The 20590-nt window shown below is 35.2% G+C and overlaps 1 protein-coding gene across 1 annotated transcript; it reads left to right on the top strand.

Annotated features, from left to right (window-relative positions):
- The first annotated feature begins 82 nt into the window (after positions 1 to 82).
- Positions 83 to 9580, top strand: RBP2 (retinol binding protein 2). The gene is made up of 4 exons (XM_049803705.1): positions 83 to 155; positions 5830 to 6008; positions 7781 to 7882; positions 9504 to 9580. The coding sequence occupies exons 1-4, from the start codon at positions 83 to 85 to the stop codon at positions 9555 to 9557; spliced, it is 408 nt and encodes a 135-aa protein (XP_049659662.1). The 3' UTR covers positions 9558 to 9580.
- The last annotated feature ends 11010 nt before the right edge of the window (positions 9581 to 20590 follow it).

Here is a 20590-nt window from a genome sequence, read left to right as displayed (position 1 = left end):
AAAGTGTATAAAACATTCTCTTAGCAGATCCTGTTTCCAGCATCACCTTTTGATCTGAAATTGGTTTTAAGCTCTTGCCACCATGCCTGCTGATTACAATGGGACGTGGGAAATGGAAGCTAATGAAAACTTTGAAGGCTACATGGTTGCTTTAGGTAAATGAAAAAAATACTAACTGTATAGAGATAAAATGTTTCAATTATAAGTAAAATCTTTCTAAAAATTAATAAGACTACTTCTGTAATGTGCGTTGTGGCATAAGGGTTTCTGCCAATCACATTAAAAATGAAGTAATTGTACTTATAATTACAATGATCTAAGTATATAAGCAAAAGAAGACTTGTAGCCAAAGATATTAGTCTTTATTTAGATAAATGAAAAACAGATACAGATAAGGGCAAAAAACCAACAGGCTTTCAGGTACAGAAGCTTTTTTTTATTCCTTGTATATATGTATTGTAACAGTAAAGCCACAACTTCGTTGGCTCTGCTAAAGAGGAATAGGATCTTCTATATCACTAAAGCAACAACAGTATTTAGTACTTAATTAGAACTTTGAACTAGTAGACATTATATGTACCAGTTACATGGTAAAAGTGATAAAAGCCTTTAAAAACATTTAAAGATAAATGGGCAGCTGTCTCTGACAATTTTTGTGGGAATCATCGTTACACAGCAAGGCGATTTAGGTCACAGAATTTCTTGAACATATTTCATTTTGCTACGACCACCATTGACGACAACAGTATACGTGTATATGCAAAAGAGATGTTCTGCTCTTTAGGCGACTTTCACTTACTGCTTTCTTATCTTCTTTATCATAAGAAGCCTGACAGCTACGGTTTTTGTATCTATTGTGTAGGATATTAATCATACTCTTTGTAGATGCTAGAACACCAAAACACTGTTAACTGAATGTCAGCATATCCTTGTCAGTTTATATTAAGATCAAGTTTATGTTGTTTGTAGATTTATTTTTCTCCACACTGACAGACTCAATTTTTGTAATGACTGGAGATAATTTTATGAGAGAAACTGTTTCTTTTGCTGCATCTATTATTTTCAATATAAATTGCATTTCAAGCATTTTTGTTCTCATTAAGGCACAAACTTTTCTCCAGGTCATTATGTTTATGCAAGTAGTGTGCAGGAAATCCTTCCTCTACTTCATTTAGCAAAGAAGTAGATCTTTAATTGGCTGAAAAGAAGAAATAATAGAAGACATCAACATTCCTCAAGAATTTCTTCAGTACACTCTGGATTGGCATTGAAAGAACATTTACCAACTTTCCACTACTGCACTAACGTAGCTGCATTCCAAAACCAACAAAAATATGGGACTCAAATTTATACATGCATGAGATGTGTATGCTTTAGAATCCGGAATCTTCTCCCAGCTCTACTACATCACAGATAAAGAGCATAAAGGACAGTTATTTTTCTTACAACACATGATGTCTATAAAACTTACACAAGAAAAGTAGTCATTAGCATTGTCTAATAGGACCTAGATTGGAGAATTCTGTCTGGCGCTGAATCATAATCATTTTTGCTTGTGGCAAAAATCAACCCTGTATTTTATTTTTATGCTTACAGTGGATACCCCTCAGGAGTCTAACTAGGTGTCTATGCACTTATTCCCAGATGTCTCATTGTTTTCTATCTAGTGGTCACTGATTTCTATCTGCTGTGCAGCATTTGCTCTTCTTATTTCTCTGCCTTTCTACAGTAGCTGTCACCACTATAACAGTGATGCTGATAAAGAGTGATGCTGATGGTTTTTCAGGTCAAAGTACCTTGCACTTTTCATCAGAAGTCAAGATCAGACTTGTGGCTTCTTGTGCTTTGTTCCAAAGGTGTTGTGTCAAGTTAATGGAGATCTAAAGAACTTGTTTGCTCAGATTCCGAAATACTGATTTGTAAAGATGTAGATAATAAAAACAATTCGGTGGTTAAAAAATCAATGAGTACAGTGTATAGCCATCTTCCACAACGTAAGATAATGTATTTGTTAAGAAGAAGATTCTAACACAAGGAAGTTAATCAAGTAATTAAATCTAAAAATGTCCAAATAATTCTCAATATACTAGTGACTGACTTACGGATAACTACCACAAAATCCTTAACTGAGATGAAAAATTTGATGCTTAATCTGATTTTCTACTAGTCTTAATCTCATCAAAGAATCTTAAACCTGACTTGTTTTGCTGTTCAGATTGAAATAGAAGAAATACGCAAAAATCACATAAACTCTCATCATTATTCAATAACAATTGAAAATAGCTATAATTTCCTCAAAGCTTCAACTCTCTTAAGAAAGAAAGGGAAGTTTCACAGTTCATAGTTTTTAACCTTTGCATTTCAGGACAAAAGCTCAATAATATTAGGAAAGTCTGTAAATACTATACATATACCTCTGTGAGGTACAAAAAGAAATAATTTTTAAAAAATAAGAATGGTTAAGCTAATATCATGAATTTCAGGAGAAACATACACACTAACTGAAGTGATCTCAGTGCTGGGGTTTGACAGTTATGCATAAAGAATAATTACTACTTTATATGCCACTGAAATGTGATTTCAGCATTAAATATGCCAACTGCAAGTGAACCACGGGGCCTGTTGGTCTGGATGGTACTTAAGTCAACTCCTAGCTGTTACAAATTGACTATTCCAGGCCATCTGCGACTACCTCAGGCTTCTCTCACTGCCTGCCTCAGCTTCTGATCTTACATACAATTCTTGCCTCTAAGCCCAATTCTCTCTGCTTTGGCTGTGCTTCGGTCCTGTCTCAGCAATTTGCTCCAGGGCATGGCCTAATTTAGCGGGGTTTTTCTCTGACCACCAGTCACTGATGGTCATCCTGCCTTGCTTTGTCTTTTGATAATTATCTTGATAAAGATCTCTTTACTTCAAGGTTAATTCCTTTTTTTTTTAGGATGCAAATTAAACACTTGTGGTGCACTTATTTCCTTTCCAAAAGGATTTGTAATCATGGTGATATCTTGGTTGTAGTGGCCATCTCATTATTGTTCCTTTCTTCCCTTCCAGGGTATCTGTGGATGAAATTCTTGTATTATTTCAGTTGATATAACATTTCACTTGTGCTTGTTAGGGAAAAGGATACCAGTTGTTAATAACATGCATTTCTTTGAATTTTAATTTACCCACTGTAGAATTTAAACTGTGATGTTAACTCAAATTCAATAAGAATTTAGTGTCTAACCATCATAATACAAATTTTATCAGCTTTAAAATAAACTTTAATTATTATCATCCTTATATTCTGATCCTTTTATAATAAGTAAGTAATACATTTTCCAGTTTTATAATTCTTTCTGTACCATAAATGCTAGCATGAACTGGTCTACAGCAGTTCCTCACTGCATATCAGTGACATCCTTAGAACCATTTCAATCAGTGGATAAATTATGACTTTATCCACTCAATCAAGTGGATTTTTGATCCTTTTCTGGTCTTATGTATCCCCACGGAAACTGGGAGAAAAATGGATGGATTCATTCTACAGTCGGGTTTGGACTACAGGCATCCAATACTGGGAAGCCTGCTTAAAAAAAGGTAGTAACAGTTCATGTAAAGAACAATAAAAGAACTTGACCCACTTAATAGCCTGAAACAAAGCAAGAGGAAGACTGTATTAAAATAAAGAATGCAATATAGATGTATTTTTCCTGGGAAATACTTTGATTCATTGCCTACGCTGCACAGACTGTACTAGATAGGTACTCAAATTTCTGATAAAATTTTGAAACTACTTTCCCAATAGGAATACCAGCGACTGGTTGGGGTGAAGGAGGTATTTGCACCAGTTGTCTGGAGGTATTCGCACCAGTTGTCTGGATCTAACCTTTCATAAGCGCATCATGGATTTTTGTGTATATATCCCATATGTACTATGAGTTATACTAATTAAAAAGTGCCAATGTAATAGCAAAAAAACCAAAACCAATGCAAAGGTACATAAGGCTATAAGTGATTCTCAGAATGGAAAGAAATTACATGGAAAGGGTGAAAAGATATTCTTCTGCTCTGTTTCTCACAATTTTACATGTGGTCGATATTTGAAGTATTAAAGTGTTCAGGTTCAAAGCACACTGAGATTTTTGGTTTTTTTAAATTCATCCATCCTTTTAATTAATGTATAAGCATTTCTATACTTTAATTAAGGAATAGTTTTGCCCTTTAAGCCAGAACCTTTGATTTTATCATAAACATGTTACAAAGTATTTTAATCTACTGTAATAGAACAATATATCATTTTTATTGGTTGTAGTGTTCAAAATGCAGTTATGAAAAACATGCTTTAATAAAACCTCCCCTGATTTTTCTCCAGGAGCTACAAGACTAATATACTAGACAGAAATAGCATTTCTTTAGAAGTCTAGACACTTTTTTCCTCAGAGACAACTAAATTTTATGTTACTTGGCTATAAACCAGACCCAGTGATATCTTTAATCTACCACAGCAGATAAAATATACCCAAGAACTCTTGAATATAAATACTGAACGAGAACATTAGTCCCCATGTTAAAAAGTCACAATTTTTTTTCAAGCCAATCCTCTTACTCAACTCCATTAATACTTCACAAGTAGTATAATGAATCCACCAAAAGAAAAAAGGCTCCATTAGTATGTGGCTTTGCTGAGCTGACAATGATTAACTCACATGCAAAACCACTAAAGGATGGCTAACAAATCAAAACTATTTTTTCATTCTCTTGCAGAAACATGTGAGATTATTTCATTTATACAGCACCATAAGAAGAGTCACTGCCAGCTGGGCAGAAATATTTATTGCAGATGGTAACGCAGGTGGCATTAGGTGGATTGTCTGGGGCAAACTGTCATCATAGTAATATACATATTCTGCTTTTGGTAACTTTCAATGCATTCAGTTCCAAGCAGTTTTTTACATTATAATGTTAGTCTTCATCATGAACAAAAAGAGGGTGTTAAGGAGATCAGTATTGCATAAAATGTTGAAAGACTATAAACCAGGAAGTGTCAAATGCTGTAGTTTGACACTTTCTTGACTGCTGACTTTGAATTTGTCTCCCTTTCCCAAATAAATTATGTTTTATTTCTGTGTCTGCTGTCTAACAATAGCGGATGTCAGGCTTTTATTTGTTTCTTTTTTATTCATTAGTATAATTTTCATTATTTTTAAATTAATTAACTTCTTGTATACTCCCACAGACTACAGGTTCATCATAGAAGTAACGTGCCAAAAATCCCCTTGATTACATACTCATTCTAACATGTTTATTTTCTGAAAGGGAATATTAGTCTGAGATGCTTCTTTTGGGGATGGCCAACATTTGTAACCCTGCAGGACACAAACCAGTACTCTGGTATGCCTAAGAGCTACATGATTTACACTGCATGCTTAAAAAAGGGCTCCCAAGCAGAAGATGATAACAGCACTGCTTTGTGTGTGAGTGAGGCCAACGGTCAGTCTTAATAGCTCCTGTTGTTTCACATTCTCCCAAAAACAGAGATTCGGGTGATTTAACATGCCAGCATCTATTCACTACTGGTTGTATCTTGTAGCTTTGCTCACAACATTCCCACAGATAGCCTGTTAATAAATATAAATTCAGTGGACGATCCTCAAATTGAAAGTCTACTTGCAAACACGAGATTATTTTTATTTGAAATTATCTTTTTCTCTCCCAAATGTTGCAGGTAAAATCCTCATTTGTGGAACTATGATTTTTTACTATGTGTAAATATAAGTGCTGTAGGTTTTTATTTTTGGTAAAAATATTGGAATTTTCATTGTGATACTCTCTTCTGTTTTTTGGCAGATATTGATTTTGCGACTCGTAAGATTGCAAAACACTTGAAACAAACAAAGGAGATTATTCAAGACGGAAATAATTTTAAAACAAAAACAATCAGTACTTTCAGAAACTATGAACTGGATTACACTGTGGGAGTGGAGTTTGAAGAACATACCAAGGGACTGGATAACCGAGTGGTAAAGGTAAAAATTTGCTACCTGATATCTGTTCACACCACAGTCAGCACCAGAAGTGAGCAGTTAGAAAAATCAGCTGAATAAGTAAAAAACCCTCATATTTTACAGACAGGAGAGGATAAAAAAAAGCAGAAGTAATTTGCACCTTGACACAGTTTTCTTTCCTGAAACAAGCATTTATTATAAATGCAAATCAGGATGGTTATTCAGATATGTGAGGACAGTCATTATTACATGTGGTTTTTTTCTAGTAGGGAATTTTTCCAACTTTTCTATGATACACCATTATGTATTTAGTAAGTAGGAAAAATGTATTTTTACCAGTGTTATCTTCCTTAATGAAACTTTAAATTCATCCCTTTGTATTTAGGACTTCCTCTATGTCAATGTAAATTTTCAGTTCTGAATGGTAGACAGGTAAGGAGGCCCAGCAGTGCATGCTTCAATATCCTTAGGATTATAGGAGTAACTTGAGCTCAAAATACCTCTAGGAAACTGTGGGCATAGGTTCAGACACCTTTCAGTGACCTACATGGACAAGTAACATTTGAATCAAGGAACACATTGTGTGTTAGCCCGTGCCCTCCCTACATTCTGTGACACACAGAATCTACTAGTAAGTCTGTTCCTGCGAGGCATTCAAACAAGACTGTATCAGGGAAGTCAGTGAGTGAAAGAATATATATGAGCACTGATTAAATTCACTTACTGAATTCAGCTTCATGTTTCTGTATCCATACCGCTTCTGTTTGACTCTCTTCTCACCCCTAAAAACTTAAGCAATATTTTCAAAGGTAGAAAAGCCAGCAGATCTGCCATTGACTTGCTACTCTTGCATCACCTGTGTCATTGTCATCATTCACTGAATCTACCAATTAACTCTTCTGCCAATTACCACAGTTTTGTTCTTTCTCTTAGCTCTCAGTTCTCTTGCTCTTCTAATATATGCTGTCTTTTCCATCAGTATCTTCTCAATAAAGAAGGTTTCAGAACTTGTCGCCAAACTCTGAGAAGCTGAGATCAAAGCTCACTGTCAACAAGACCTGGTTTGTTTTGGCAATTGCCACAGGAAATTGGCAGCATAAAGGACATGTTTACATTTAAATTCACATCAACCTTCACTGAAGTGGCACAAATTTAACAGAAGACATTGTTTATGCACTGTGGATCATTTTTCATTCTCAAGCTAACTTTGTGCAGTGTAATTCCTATGATTTCTTCAAATTATTTCTTAATCAGTCTTGCAAGCCATCAAATAATACGACCCTTTTTTTTCCCAGTATCTTGAATATCCGTAGCTCTACATTTGCTTCCTATCACTTCCTCCAGTGAGCACTGGGTGGGACATATTCCAGTGACAGAGTTTATGCAGAGCACTGCATTAGTTGGTGTAAGCCCCTTCACTCATGAAACCTTATAATCTTTTTATTAATGGCTGTAGACAGAAAGAAATGAAAAATACAGTTTGCATACATTGCACAAGACTCTTTTAATTCCGTGGCAAGTCACTAGTTAATATGAACATTATATTCGTGTATGTGAAGAAATACATGGAAATGATAACAAAGCACTGTAAAAGCTTCACATCAAAACGCTCTTGTCATCTTGAATACTTTCAGGTTTTGGTTGAATGGTTGTTCGGGCGTTTTTTTAGGAGGAAGATGGGAAATGGTAGGAAGCAACTGTAGTTGTGTCTTCCCATTGTTTGGTTGAGCTTGTTTTCATGTATTTATAAACTTCTTTTTAAAATATCTGAATTAATTATCTGATTCATGCAGACACTAGTGACGTGGGATGGTGACAAACTGGTATGTGTTCAGAAAGGTGAAAAGAAAAACAGAGGCTGGAAGCACTGGCTTGAAGGAGACCTACTGCATCTGGTAAGGGCTGCTATACAGATACATAGCACGCTACTGAGACTGCAACAAGAAAAGTTTTTCCATTTCAAAAGATTTGTTACTTGTTCTAGTTAGAACCATCTTTATTTAGACAGCTCTGATCTCTGAACTCTAAGTAAATCCCTGCTCTGCTACGACTCAGGAATGCTCAATTTCTTTCCACGTGCTCCCAATTAAGTCATAAGCCTGCAATAGGCTTTTTTGCTCCAGTCCACTGCCCTCCAGTTATTAACCCTTCTTGTTTCATTGCACCTCTAACATCATTTTGTTATTATTATAATCACTGGTAGGAAAAAATCCCAAATAAACAAAAATCAAACAAGCGCGGGACAGATTGCATTGGGACAGAAAGAAAAATATTAATTTTTGTTCTGAAAAAGGCACTATGAAATTTTAGCATACGATGCTGTAATACAAATCAGAAACCTCTGGATACTCAAGTGCATCCTGCAAACGACCAACACTGCAATTATTTTCTGCTAGTACAATTAAAAAGTCAAAACATTCAAACATCTGTGTTAGTAAGCTGAAGCCCAAAGATAAATGAGGTGAGGCCAGAAGAGTCTGTGCAGGAAATAAGCAAGCAGTGAAGTCCAGAAATATTTCAAAATAATAGATACATAATGAAAATGATTCCAGAGTTTCTTGGGAGACCAATCAAGAAATGGGCATGATAATGTTGGATGGTGCAATAGGTGGGTGCAGAAAGATTATGGAGAAGAGCTCATTGTTCTATCTCATGATTTGCATCCAGATATCTACTCCTTCACAAGTTTACCCTATAGATAGTTGATATAGTCAGCCACATTGCCTCAAGTCTGTATGCTTGAAAAGTCAGAGTTATGAATTAAAACAACACTCTCTGCCACCTAAATAAAATCCAACTGTCCAGTACACTTTTTCAACTCTATTTTAACACATATTCAAAAACTTACCTAACAAAGGTTCTACATGCTGGCACCATGATTCTCAGGCTTGTCTTCAGAAACTCTGTTGTGAGTTTGGCCAATTGCTGGCCAAAAAGCCAGTTTCAGCTCACTTCAAAGTCTTATTTGGCACAGGAAGGCTGGCTTTATCAGAAGACTAACCAAACCGACTGCATTGCAATGTGCAGGTGTGACAACCTTTAAGAGATCAGCTGCAACACTGGGCAAAAACAGTGTATTGTTCTGGCCCTTGAAAAATAGCAGGGCACATCTCTGAAGCACATGGTCTCATCTTTTTAAAGCAGCCTCCATTTTTGTTTCTTTAATTTCCTTGTTTCATTGCTTCTTAGGAATTATGAGGTAACATGTGAATTATAAACTATAACAGTACATTTTTTCAACAACAGAGCATGAAAAAGCCCTGCATTAAAGAGCAATTTTTATGCATTTTTCATGTTTATTCTTCTTAGAGCTCAATTCAAGTGTCAAAATCTAAGTATTGCAACATGTGATGTGTGCCTAGTGATTGATTACATAAAATACAATATTCTTTCTGTTCTCTTTTTCATAAGTGTATCTTTTTAATGTAGTGGCTCAGCTGCTGTAATTTCTGGTGGGATCTGTATGCAAAACAAACTTTTACCACTATATACTTACTAATTGTTTTACTACTGTAGGAACTGACATGTGAAGACCAGGTGTGCCATCAGATATTTAAGAAGAAAAACTAAAATTGACCAGAAAGCTACCCAGATCATCATCACACTATTATGCTGTTATGTTTTTCTAAAAAGAAGAACCAAGCCAGATTTTCAATAATTCTTTGACACTGCTATGTGAATGTATTTTGTTCCTGTTTATGGAAGGAAACACATTTTATAGAAATAACATCAAACAGTTACAAATATCATAAATTACTTTGACTTTCAGTCTGGAGTTAAATAAAGGTAATTGTCTTTCAAATAATGCTTTCCTACATCTTTGTAATCATTTCCAGAGGAATGACCTTTAGCAACAAGGCTGAAAATTAACAGTCACAATTATCTCAACCACAGTATATCTCTCCTCAGTGCTGTAATATCGTAATATATTTGGATGAATGAGTAAAATCGGACATTCATTGGACTGTTTCTGTTTAATTTAGTCCTGGATCACTAAGTCCACAGTTTCTGGCAGCAGAATGTCTCACTGACCATGATACAGGGCCTTTCACATGTAGGTTATTCATTCAAATTTTGCCCAGGTCTATACCTGCTAGAAATTGTCACAGGATGAATGTCTCATGGCCAATGTGATATGCTGTTAGCTCCTTAATACAGTCCTAACTTAGATCACTGAGAATGATGCTAACCTCCAGTTAGAAATGTCATCCACTAATAATCTTAGTGAAGAAATCCACTGTTTGAAGCAAACTGCATTCAAGAGTTGCTCCGTGATGTGAAAACTAAGGCATACTTATGGCTATTAGAGGAAAACTGCAGAGTATACACAGATTGCATGTATCCTGTGCATGTACCCTAAAGAATACCCAGCATGCTGCACTCTTCAACTTTTACCTACGTTTCAGACACTTTAAAAAGAAAAGTAATTTCCATACAATGTTTCTAAGTTAAGTATGGATGGTGACCACTACTTCAGTAGATGGAAACTGAAATTATTCAACAAAATGTGTGCACATGTTCCACAGAACTGAAGAAGGGCTTGTATGCCCAAAAGCTCATCTGTTTTTTTTCTGACTGTATGAATTATTCTAATAAAATATACTGTCTTTCCTACAACCTTGCCTTGCAGATATATAAACTTTCACATAAGCTTTATCACCATTTCAATTCCCTCCATAGGGGTTCGGAGGCCACTCCACGGGAGTGGAAATTCACTAAAGAGATCAGTGTTAGGGAATTAGAGAAAAGATGTGGAAAAAACTTTGCAGAAATGGAGGAACATATGCTTTCTCCCCGTTCCCATTCCTGCTGCTTAGCCTACTCACTGTCAGTAGCTCAGGACAGGAAAGGAGTGAGACAGTCTGCCACCTGAAAACAAAGTTACATCTGCAAAAACCCAGATCTGATTAATATGTCCCTAATACTTAGATGGCCGTGGGCATATAAATGTGTAGGGATACTTTTATGAACTGGACTTTGCTTCTTCTGATAAAAGTTGACCTGGTATAAAACTTCCTGTGTTCTTCAACTGAGCAATGCTCTAATGTTAGTTCTCATAAAAGAAACTGCACCTGGAGTTGATAAGCTCCTTATTTTTTCTTATTCAGCCCTGACCTGGACTTTCCAGTAGAAACATTTAATTCCCATTTCTAAGTCACTATTAATTACTAGGCTAAGAAGTACCACAGTTCATTAAGCATTGAAAATGTTATCAGAACAAAGTAATCACTAGGAAACAAAATATGCATGTTTTAATCAGTGACTTTTCTCATAGTTGGTTCTTTCCAGGAGAAAGCCTGCACAATACAGGGTTTCATAACTTCACACCAAATCATAAAACAAAGGAAAAGCTTTCATATATCACAGAGAACTATCATTAATTCAAAATTATGAGTTTGAAGATGGAACGCAAGCATTCTTCAATTGATTTCTCGTTATGCTTACTAGTTTTATCTAATGGATATGGTTGAGAAGTAAAATGAAGTAGGCAGTTGGGCACTTGAGTAGACTTTGATTACAAGAAAAAATGGATCTGACCCTATTTTTTTGCCAAATTTGGAAATGAAAATTCCAGAAATTTTAACAGGGAGTGAGAAAACATGCAAGATTTTTTACGCTCCAAACCAACATTTTCTTCTTGCACATACTGATATGCAAGAACTTGCAGCATCCTTTACAATAATATGCACAGAACTAGAAACAGAGGAGAACGTGTTTCTAGCATATATGTGATGTTAGGTTGGTCTCTAAAATGTACAAAAAGTCCCTTATCTCCTTGTCAGCAGATTAAATACTTGCACTAGAGGAACACACCTCACTGGTAAATCAGAGAATGTTCATTCACATTTTTTCAGCCCAGTGGCATGCAGTTCTGTCTCAGCTGCTCTTTTTCTTGTAGAGAATATTGCTCAAATACAGCTAACAGGAAGGGAATTTACCAACAACTTTCTAATCCAGAAAACAGAAAAGCCTGCACTATAACAAAAGCACTTCCTACTGAGAACAGTACTGGCCAAAGAGTCAGTACCATAACCTGTCACTGGACTCTTCAAATGACGATGACAAACCTGTGTGTAAGAAAAGTTTATGGTGGATTTTCTAAAAATGCTCTGCATTGAGCCAATTTTTCTCCCTAAAAGTCAACTAGCATTTTTCTTATCAACACTTAAAAGAAGAAAGCAACACTGCAGGCAAACACTGTGGAATAATGTTGTAAGTGCTCCTACCAGTAATGTTCTGTGGCTAGTTCCTAAGATGCTATCTTTCTATTAAGCTCTGAAGTGTCACCTAAATACTCTGTGCGCATAATGGCTTTCAAATTTTCCAGGGCTATCCTATGTGCTCTGTTGATTTGCTGCTTGTGAAAGATGTCTACTCCACTGCCATCTGGCAAAAAAAGTCTGAGGTTTCTAAATCAGCATTTACTTCAAGATCCGATGAAGACAAATAAAATTTCATCAAAAAACTTTTTTAATTACATTTTTTATTCTTTTTAAGCAAGGGTACATAATTTGCCTTAGTGGGGAGAGATTAATAGAAAGGACTTCTTTAGAAGTTTTTTCCCACTAGAACACTTTCTTTTCAAGTTTAATTTGTGATTGATTTGAAGGGCAGAGTTTGCAGATATTGTAATTTCAGGTTGCTGATTACACTTCTTATGCAGATGGTAAAGATTAGAAGAAATCATTTTGTGAAAATGAGATTTTAAATAAAATTAACCTTTTCAATAGCTGCAAAAATTTTGTCAGTTATTCTCTAAATTCTTCACAAAGGCTTTTCCTGTAAACTTAGTTATGACTTCAGAATTAAACCATGGCATGAAAGTTAAATAGGATATCTCCTTATGAAAGCTGCAAAAGGCATTCCTTTGAACTCCTTTTAATATGTAGTGCCCTTTGCTGCCTTTTGTCACCCAAAGTCATGTATTTTCCTTTAGTTTCTTAATTGTTTTTTTCTGTAGCCTCTACTTCATTCATTTTTGGATTTATACATCTGAACTTTTACACACACGTGTTTACATTCAGGGGCAAGAGGGGGTTCAGTAGCCTCATTTGTTAAGAAAATGAGGCATAGCTGTCCACAGTATCTGTTTGCCCACACCCCCACAGCTTTTGAACCAGTTGCCCGGCCAACCAAATCTGGCAAATGATAAAGACTCTCTAAGATATGAGTTTCATGACTTTTATATGAAAATTAATGGCCAGGTAGAATGCCTTCAGTAAAAGACAAGGCTACAGGGTGATCTCATGTTTATCAAGTCCCAGAAAAATCACTCAGAATAAAAAAAAAAATTGCCTGTAACCATGGAAAACCTTTGCCTGGAGATCATATCCTGATACCAATGAATTAAACTATGAGACATAATCCATAGGGAACCAAGCTTCAGTAGTAGTTCTGCTGCTCACAGTAGTGCTCATTTTGTTGACTACCTTATAATATCTAATATTTTGCTACGTCCTGAATTCTCTGGTTTGTCTTCTTCTGGCTATCTATCTCTAGGACCTGATCACTTGTATTTTTGAAACTTGCTCACCTCTTCCTACATGTGTGTAGGGAAAAGGAGCTTTAGTAACTAAAGAATAAGTATGTTTTTCTGGAGGTGTCCTAAAGGCAAAGATTCCTTAAAAGTTTCTGGTGGTCACACTAAAGCAATGCTCTTCCAACATGCCATCAAATGAAGTAGTCCTAAAAACCCAACTGAATACTTCAGTATGTCTTTTCAACATATTGATTCATTGATTGAAAAATACCATACTCCATGGTCATACATTCTAGCTTGAACAGAGAAAGGCTATCAAGCCTTTGTCACAAAAGCGAGTAAAGTCTTAATAAAATTCAGTTGGCATGACAAGTGAGCCAACAGTCTATTCTCAAAATATATAATTCTATCTTTTCTTTACACTTTTTTAGTTAAATGTCAGCTTTTGAAATAATTAAAAGGGCCTCTAAGTATAGATTGGAGCTGGTTTTGCAAGTAGTTCCACTTAAGTCACAGCACTTCTGTGGAGTCATTTATTCTGTTCAGCCAGATCAGATCCTGAGTCAGGTCATACACATCTACTGATAACACAGACTTCAATGCAGTCAAAGTATCAGTGTCAGAAAAACTTCTATTACTATAAACTGTTATTGATATCTGCTTCAAAAATTCAACAATGAAAGAATGCAATAAACTTCCTGAACGTTTAGAAACAAGGTGTTTAAGTTAAATGTTTGGGTTTTTTTTTTCACTTAGATGTTCGAAACATGGAACTAAAAACAAAAGCATGTCACATATGGCAATTTTTTCTGTTATCTCAAAAAATATTTGAGAATTTACATTTATTTGTATAGATATATCACATTGTATTTTCTTAACTAAATCACCAACAACTTAATCTATCTCATTTTTCTAAATATTTTTGAGAAGCCAACATCAGTAAAATAGGAATAACACCTGGAAGATGAGCTTTACTGGTTAGAGGATTAAGGCAAAGCTGAATGGCTCCCTTTGTGAAATAACAGCCTTGGTTCTCTAAAAACACAGATTGCTGTTTGCTACTAATGGGTGCCTTGAATAGCATTACAGCAAATTGCTTTCCTTGATGACATAAACTGAATACACAGAAAACATGAACACTTAGTTAAATTGTTAGCACATCAAAAGTCACTGAAGAAAAATAACTGTTTTCCAGGAAGGGCTTTGTATGATCGTAATTGAACTATTTCTAGTTTAGTGAACTTGTGCCATTTAAAATGGGAAGCAGAACCAGATTTTTCTACTGCTGATGACACAGTCATTCTGCAGCAGAGCAAAATGTATGTTGACTGTGACTAAATCACAGTGGCAGGAATAAATTAACTGGTGGCCATCAGGCTCCAGGATTCAGTGTGGTCCCCAGTGGAAGTCTAGACAGCTCCAGCCTTTGCCCTACTTGGACCTCCAGATACAGTATCTGCTCACAGCAATAGGGTTATCAGACTGTTTTGGTTACACCTCTTTCTACCTGCCTCACCTCACTTTGCTTGTATAGTACCTGCACTATGAGATTCTACAAGGTCAATGCAGTACTACAAGAGGTAATATTTGTGAGGAGATGATATCATACCAACTGGCTGAACTCTTTCCATGGAACACGTTAACTCAAAGGAATTGCAGAACATATTTTAGTATAGTAGTTTAAACCTCTGTAATGTTCCATTGACGCAGCATGAAGTGCAAGGCAATGAAGATTCTGGACCTTGAGTTCAGACTTGGGTTTCCAGCTTTTCATAACCTGGTTTTTCACAAGGATAAATCTCTATATTCTATTGATACAGAAAGTCAATCCTTCCTGAAGTCATAAATAAAGAAAAAAATCTGTTTGGCTTACTGTAGATCTCAAGATACAAAAAACTATGAGGAAGGCTGTGCATGAAAACCCTATAATAACTTCTCAGACATGTGTTTTTATTTATAAACTATATGACAGAACTCTGTAGCTGTCCTAGTGCATGTAATTTAAATAAAATGAGACCTAGAACATATTAGGAATCTTCCAATGAAAACTAGAGCATATTTTGGCACCTTGGAATAGATTTTAAAAAAGGCTCAAATAATCCACCTCTCACTGCAAATTTGTTTCCTAATAGAAGTAGACAGAGATTAAGAATGTTACATAGAATAAATCAGTATCACTCTGTCGGATATAACAACAGTGCAATTCGTCTAAAAATCTGGGCCTGCAAAATATTTAAAACGTATGTAGTCCTTTGCCTAGACTACCAACAATAGTAATAACCAAGACTTCTAAAGATATACACTCTGGATATAATTCTGCAGTCAAGATACGTATACAGACTTACACAGAACAGTCAGTTTCACCTTAAGTAGTTTACAGTCCAAAATCACTTTCTCAAACATTAGATCAATGCTAGAGCATTTGGGCTGCATGTTTCAGCTGTTTTCTGGATGCCACTTGGATTAAAGAACAATATAAGAAAACATTTCAATCAAGTGGTCTCAGACTGTTAAAAGATAACAATTTATCCTTCCTTCTTGACCACTCTGTGAGGTTTTGGTAATGAAAACCATTACTACTCCTATCCTTTCCTGTCAGCTGCATCAGTAGTAATTAATCTCCACTGACTGGTACCTTGGTGCTTGTATTACCATTTTTTTTCCCCTGCATTATAATGATTATGTATCAAAAAAGATCCCAAAGAATATCTTTAGGTAGGAGAGGATTCAGTCTGAGAACTTCTATAGCTAGTTCAATGCCAGGTCATTATCTGGCAGTATCAATTAGAGAGGGGAAAAAAAATTATCTTGGTTTATGTAGCTCTCTTTAATGTGTAAGATTGTAACCACATCACTGTATGGTGAAATGAGCTGCAAAGTACAGCATGCCTGTCCTATCTAATGCATGATATAGATAAGTTTCTTAAATTCTAATATGCTCCGTGGCCCTTTATGAAGTTACTTGAAGCCACAAAAGAATTTTCAGGATTTTCTCTGAAGACAAATATTTTCATTTAGTGATTATTTTTTTAGAAGAGAATTTATATAATGACATTTTTAATAAAATGAGTAATAGAGTAAGTATATATTTTTCTATACTATCTGGCCTACACTGCAAAGGCTTATTGCCAGAAACTTCCTTTTGTCACTAAAAGTATAAATACAAATCTGATATAAGCTAGTAAAGCCCAGGTTTTGTCTTGTCCAAATCAAATCTACTTTCCCATACAAGCGGATTCTTTCAGCCAACATATAGTCACCAAAAATACTGCTGACAAAATAACACTGGCTCCCAGTGTTATTTTAGATAAGCTCCCAGCCTCTATTTGCAGTCAGAGCCAGTCTTCTGAATCCCATCTCTGAGAAGCCCATCAAACAACTCCATCAGTAATTTCTATTAACTACATTTAACATAACAATATTCATCAGTGGTCATGAAATAGTTCACATTAAAAAAATCAGATAACATTTTTGTTAAAATCTGTTTTAAATAATTTAAAAGTTTCAAACAGTGGATAGCATCTCTTCCAATTACAAACCCATCTAATGAGGCTGGATTTTGTCAGCAAAGCACCCAAGTAAGCATAGGAACATAGCAATGTCCTATCATACAAGATCTGTTATAGTTCAGTTTTTTGGTCAACAATGGCCTATTGCAGCCCTTTGACACACAAAAAATTATCATAAAGGGAATAGTTCCTGTTGGTCAACTTGATGCCAGAACTGCTCACATACAACTGTCCACCTGTGAATGTCTACACTGAAGTACTGCTTAACCAAAAATGAGGAAATTCCCCATCTTTCATTGAAAGAGAGGCTGTTGTGATTTTCCGCAGTTTAATAGTAAGAAACTGCCAGGTAGAATCATGCACACAGTTTACTGCAGAGCAGCTGACCCATGTTAATTTGTTATACTATGGTAACCTGTTTATGTACCACAGACTAGAGACCTGAAGTTTATTAGTGCAGAGACTAACGAATGAGGAATAGGAACTACAATTCTTGCCTTGATCTGTGATTAAATGGAGGATTTCAGTCCACACAGGAATTACTTATGGATATAAACATGTGAGTACCAGAATCTGTGAGAATTTCTACAAATGTATCAGTACATATCATAAAATGTATACAGTTATGCCAGTATTAAAATGCTTTACGGAAGTATAGTTTATTCTCTCCTGGTAAGGAAAGATGTTCACCAAGTGAAACACACTTATACAAGCATATATCCACACATGCTAAATGTCTGTTTATAGGTGGTGTAAAGGACACTATCCTGATCTGCTTCTACTTTTAAGTTACAGTTGTGAAGCAGGGAGACATTAAAAAAAAGAAAAAAGTATTAAGAAAAAATACCTTTAAAAGGCGCTTTGTCCAAGAAAAAGAAATTATCAGTATAATAGAAGAAGAAAATCAATGACAAAAAACCCAAACAAACCACCAACACCAAACCGAGAGGCTGGAGTTAAAAGCACAAGTGAAAATTGAAATAAATTCATTTATTTCAGTATCATACCTTCAAAATTATCGTTTAAGAATATGTGAAAAGCATTCTTTCCCTCCCGGATTTACTAAAGAAACATTTTCAGGATTTCAGGTCTAGACATCAGTCAGGGAATACCAAAACCCCCCCCCCCAAAAAAAAACACAGAACCAAGGCGCCATCTAGTGGCGAATCTTTTAAACACACAGTTAAGGGGAGGGCATCCTTTGGTTTTAGCATCTGTGTTTCCTGTCCTCTTCACGGGCTCAAAACAAAAAAAAATATTGCCATTATTATAATTTTATATCTCCATAGTAAATCGAATAACATTCTTACAATTATTTTTAAGAACAGAACTATTAAGACAATGTGTGTGGTCTAAACCACATCACAACTTTACAAGTGCTTTTACTTTGAGGGAATTAAATTCCAACTACATACTAGCTACATATTATTAGTATTCATCAGTTTTAATTTGGATAGCCATATTAAAAATAGTACATATACTTTTTAATCGAATTCAATGTGCCTTTTCATGAAGGATATAAAACCATGTGTAGGTGATAGTTGTTATTACTAATTGGAGGGAGGGGGGAAGCTGACAATGTATTAGAGAATGGTAGCATTTTCAAGAGTAGCAGCATAGGAGGAGTTGAACCAGAAACCTCTAGGATTAAAAGCCTAAACCTTTTTATCTTGAACTAAGGCTCCATATTGTTCTTCACTCATCAAGAGATTATATACTTCATCTTTGAGAGTTTGTCCAGATCTGACTGCTGCAAATCCTATGTCAGGATCCATTTATGTAATATATTGACAAAGGACTGAAAAAGAGACAATCAAAGCTAAAAGCATTAATTGCTACAGTCTGAGTTTAAAAATTCAAATGTTGGACAGGGATGGTTTCGGTAACTTGCAGTCTTCAGGCTAGGTGAAGAGGATATGTAGCACACGCTGTTACAATTGAATTACATATATGACTGTATCTCTGAAAAATTTAACAATTCAGGTTCTAGTAGAATTGGGAAAACAAAAGAAACAGCTTGTATATATAAATACATTGTTACATTTGCCTCTGACAGTACATTATTTATGTGTGGTTATTATAAAAGAGCTAGGATAAAAAATAATACAGCTTTCATCACTGCCTGCCCTTCTATATAACTAACTTTGTTACTGAGCTGTTCTGAAGAAAAAGCTTCAAATACAAAGACATATATTCAGTGCTACAGAAATGCCATACAATTCTGCGATTGCTAATTGTTTGAACTGCAATGCAAACTGAGAAACCATATAACTGTGCAGCTCAAATCACAAGGATAGAGTGGTCTTAACATTTCCTAAAAAAAAACCCCTATGCATTACAACTACTGAAAACAAATTAAAAATACTAATAAAACTTTAAAACAGAGACACTTTCCATTTGACAAGCGTCTCTTGAGAGAATCGTTCTGGATTGGTCACATACTGTGTTTATAAAGCTTCTTCTGACACCCTGCATAACTTAGCCTTCTGGTTTTATGTGCCTAGAACACAAGCCTGATTGCTGAAACAAGTGCTATGAAATTGTAAAACAAAAGACTGCTCATAGCAGAGCATTAGGTCATGTGGGATGAGTGCCTAAGCAATAGGATCTTAACAAGAATGACAGCTACTCTTTAATTTCAATTTCCTTCTCTTTGTTTCTTGAGAAGATATAGAACTGGAAGATACTGGTTTATATCATCGCAATTTCCATAAAAGTAGTTTTAACATCATTACTGTTCCTTTGAAACAGGTACTAATGTAGAATATTTAGATATTAATACCATTCATTTCATTTTAACTAAATAACCATGGTTTGACAGTTTGATTCTATATTTTTATGTATATGCAGATGTTACTCCAGGGGCTGAAAACTCATCTCTGCATTTTAGAAAACAGAAAACTGCATGATCAAGAGAAAACAAACAATTTTGTTCATTGACAAGCTATAGTTAATTGTCAAAGCCTGGGCACTAACCCTTCACATTGACTAAGTGTCTATAGTGCTGTTCTTAAACTTCCTTTTATTACAGCTTTATATCTGGATAAAAAAATAGTTCTATGCCGATCTTGTCTAACATTAATAGAAACCAAATGCAGCATTTTCAGTTTTCCAGAGTGCTGGCAACAGATAATTCTGATGATTGGTAATACTATTCAATAAACAATTTTTGCAAGTTTATGGAAAACCCTATGTTGAATCATTTCCCAAGCACACTCCAACTCTGTGGTCAGCAATGATAAGGTAATAATATGTGATAGCAATTAAAAGTGAAAATAAATGAGTGGTTTTGTCCTGAAATCATTAATATTGCTATAGACATTTTTAAGTAGCTATTGGACTGATACTCGTCAGACAAGAAGAAATAATTTTATAAGTTTTCTAGTTCATGTTATCTCAAGACTATAGTCAGGGCAAACTAAACTGCTTGCTGAATCAGATCTTAGAAATAGTTTGACAGATAGGTTTAAAGAAGAGCAGAGAAAATTATTTAATTTTCTTATTATTTATTTATTTATTTTCTTATTTTTTTATTTAAGTTCATCTGAAGCCTCAAAATTCAATAAAAGAACATTAATACCAACATTCATCTATAGTGGAAGGCATTGTAAATC

Source organism: Accipiter gentilis, chromosome 6 (assembly GCF_929443795.1).
Source record: "Accipiter gentilis chromosome 6, bAccGen1.1, whole genome shotgun sequence".
Classification (NCBI taxonomy): Eukaryota; Metazoa; Chordata; class Aves; order Accipitriformes; family Accipitridae; genus Astur; species Astur gentilis.
This window is presented reverse-complemented; position numbering and strand designations above follow the sequence as displayed.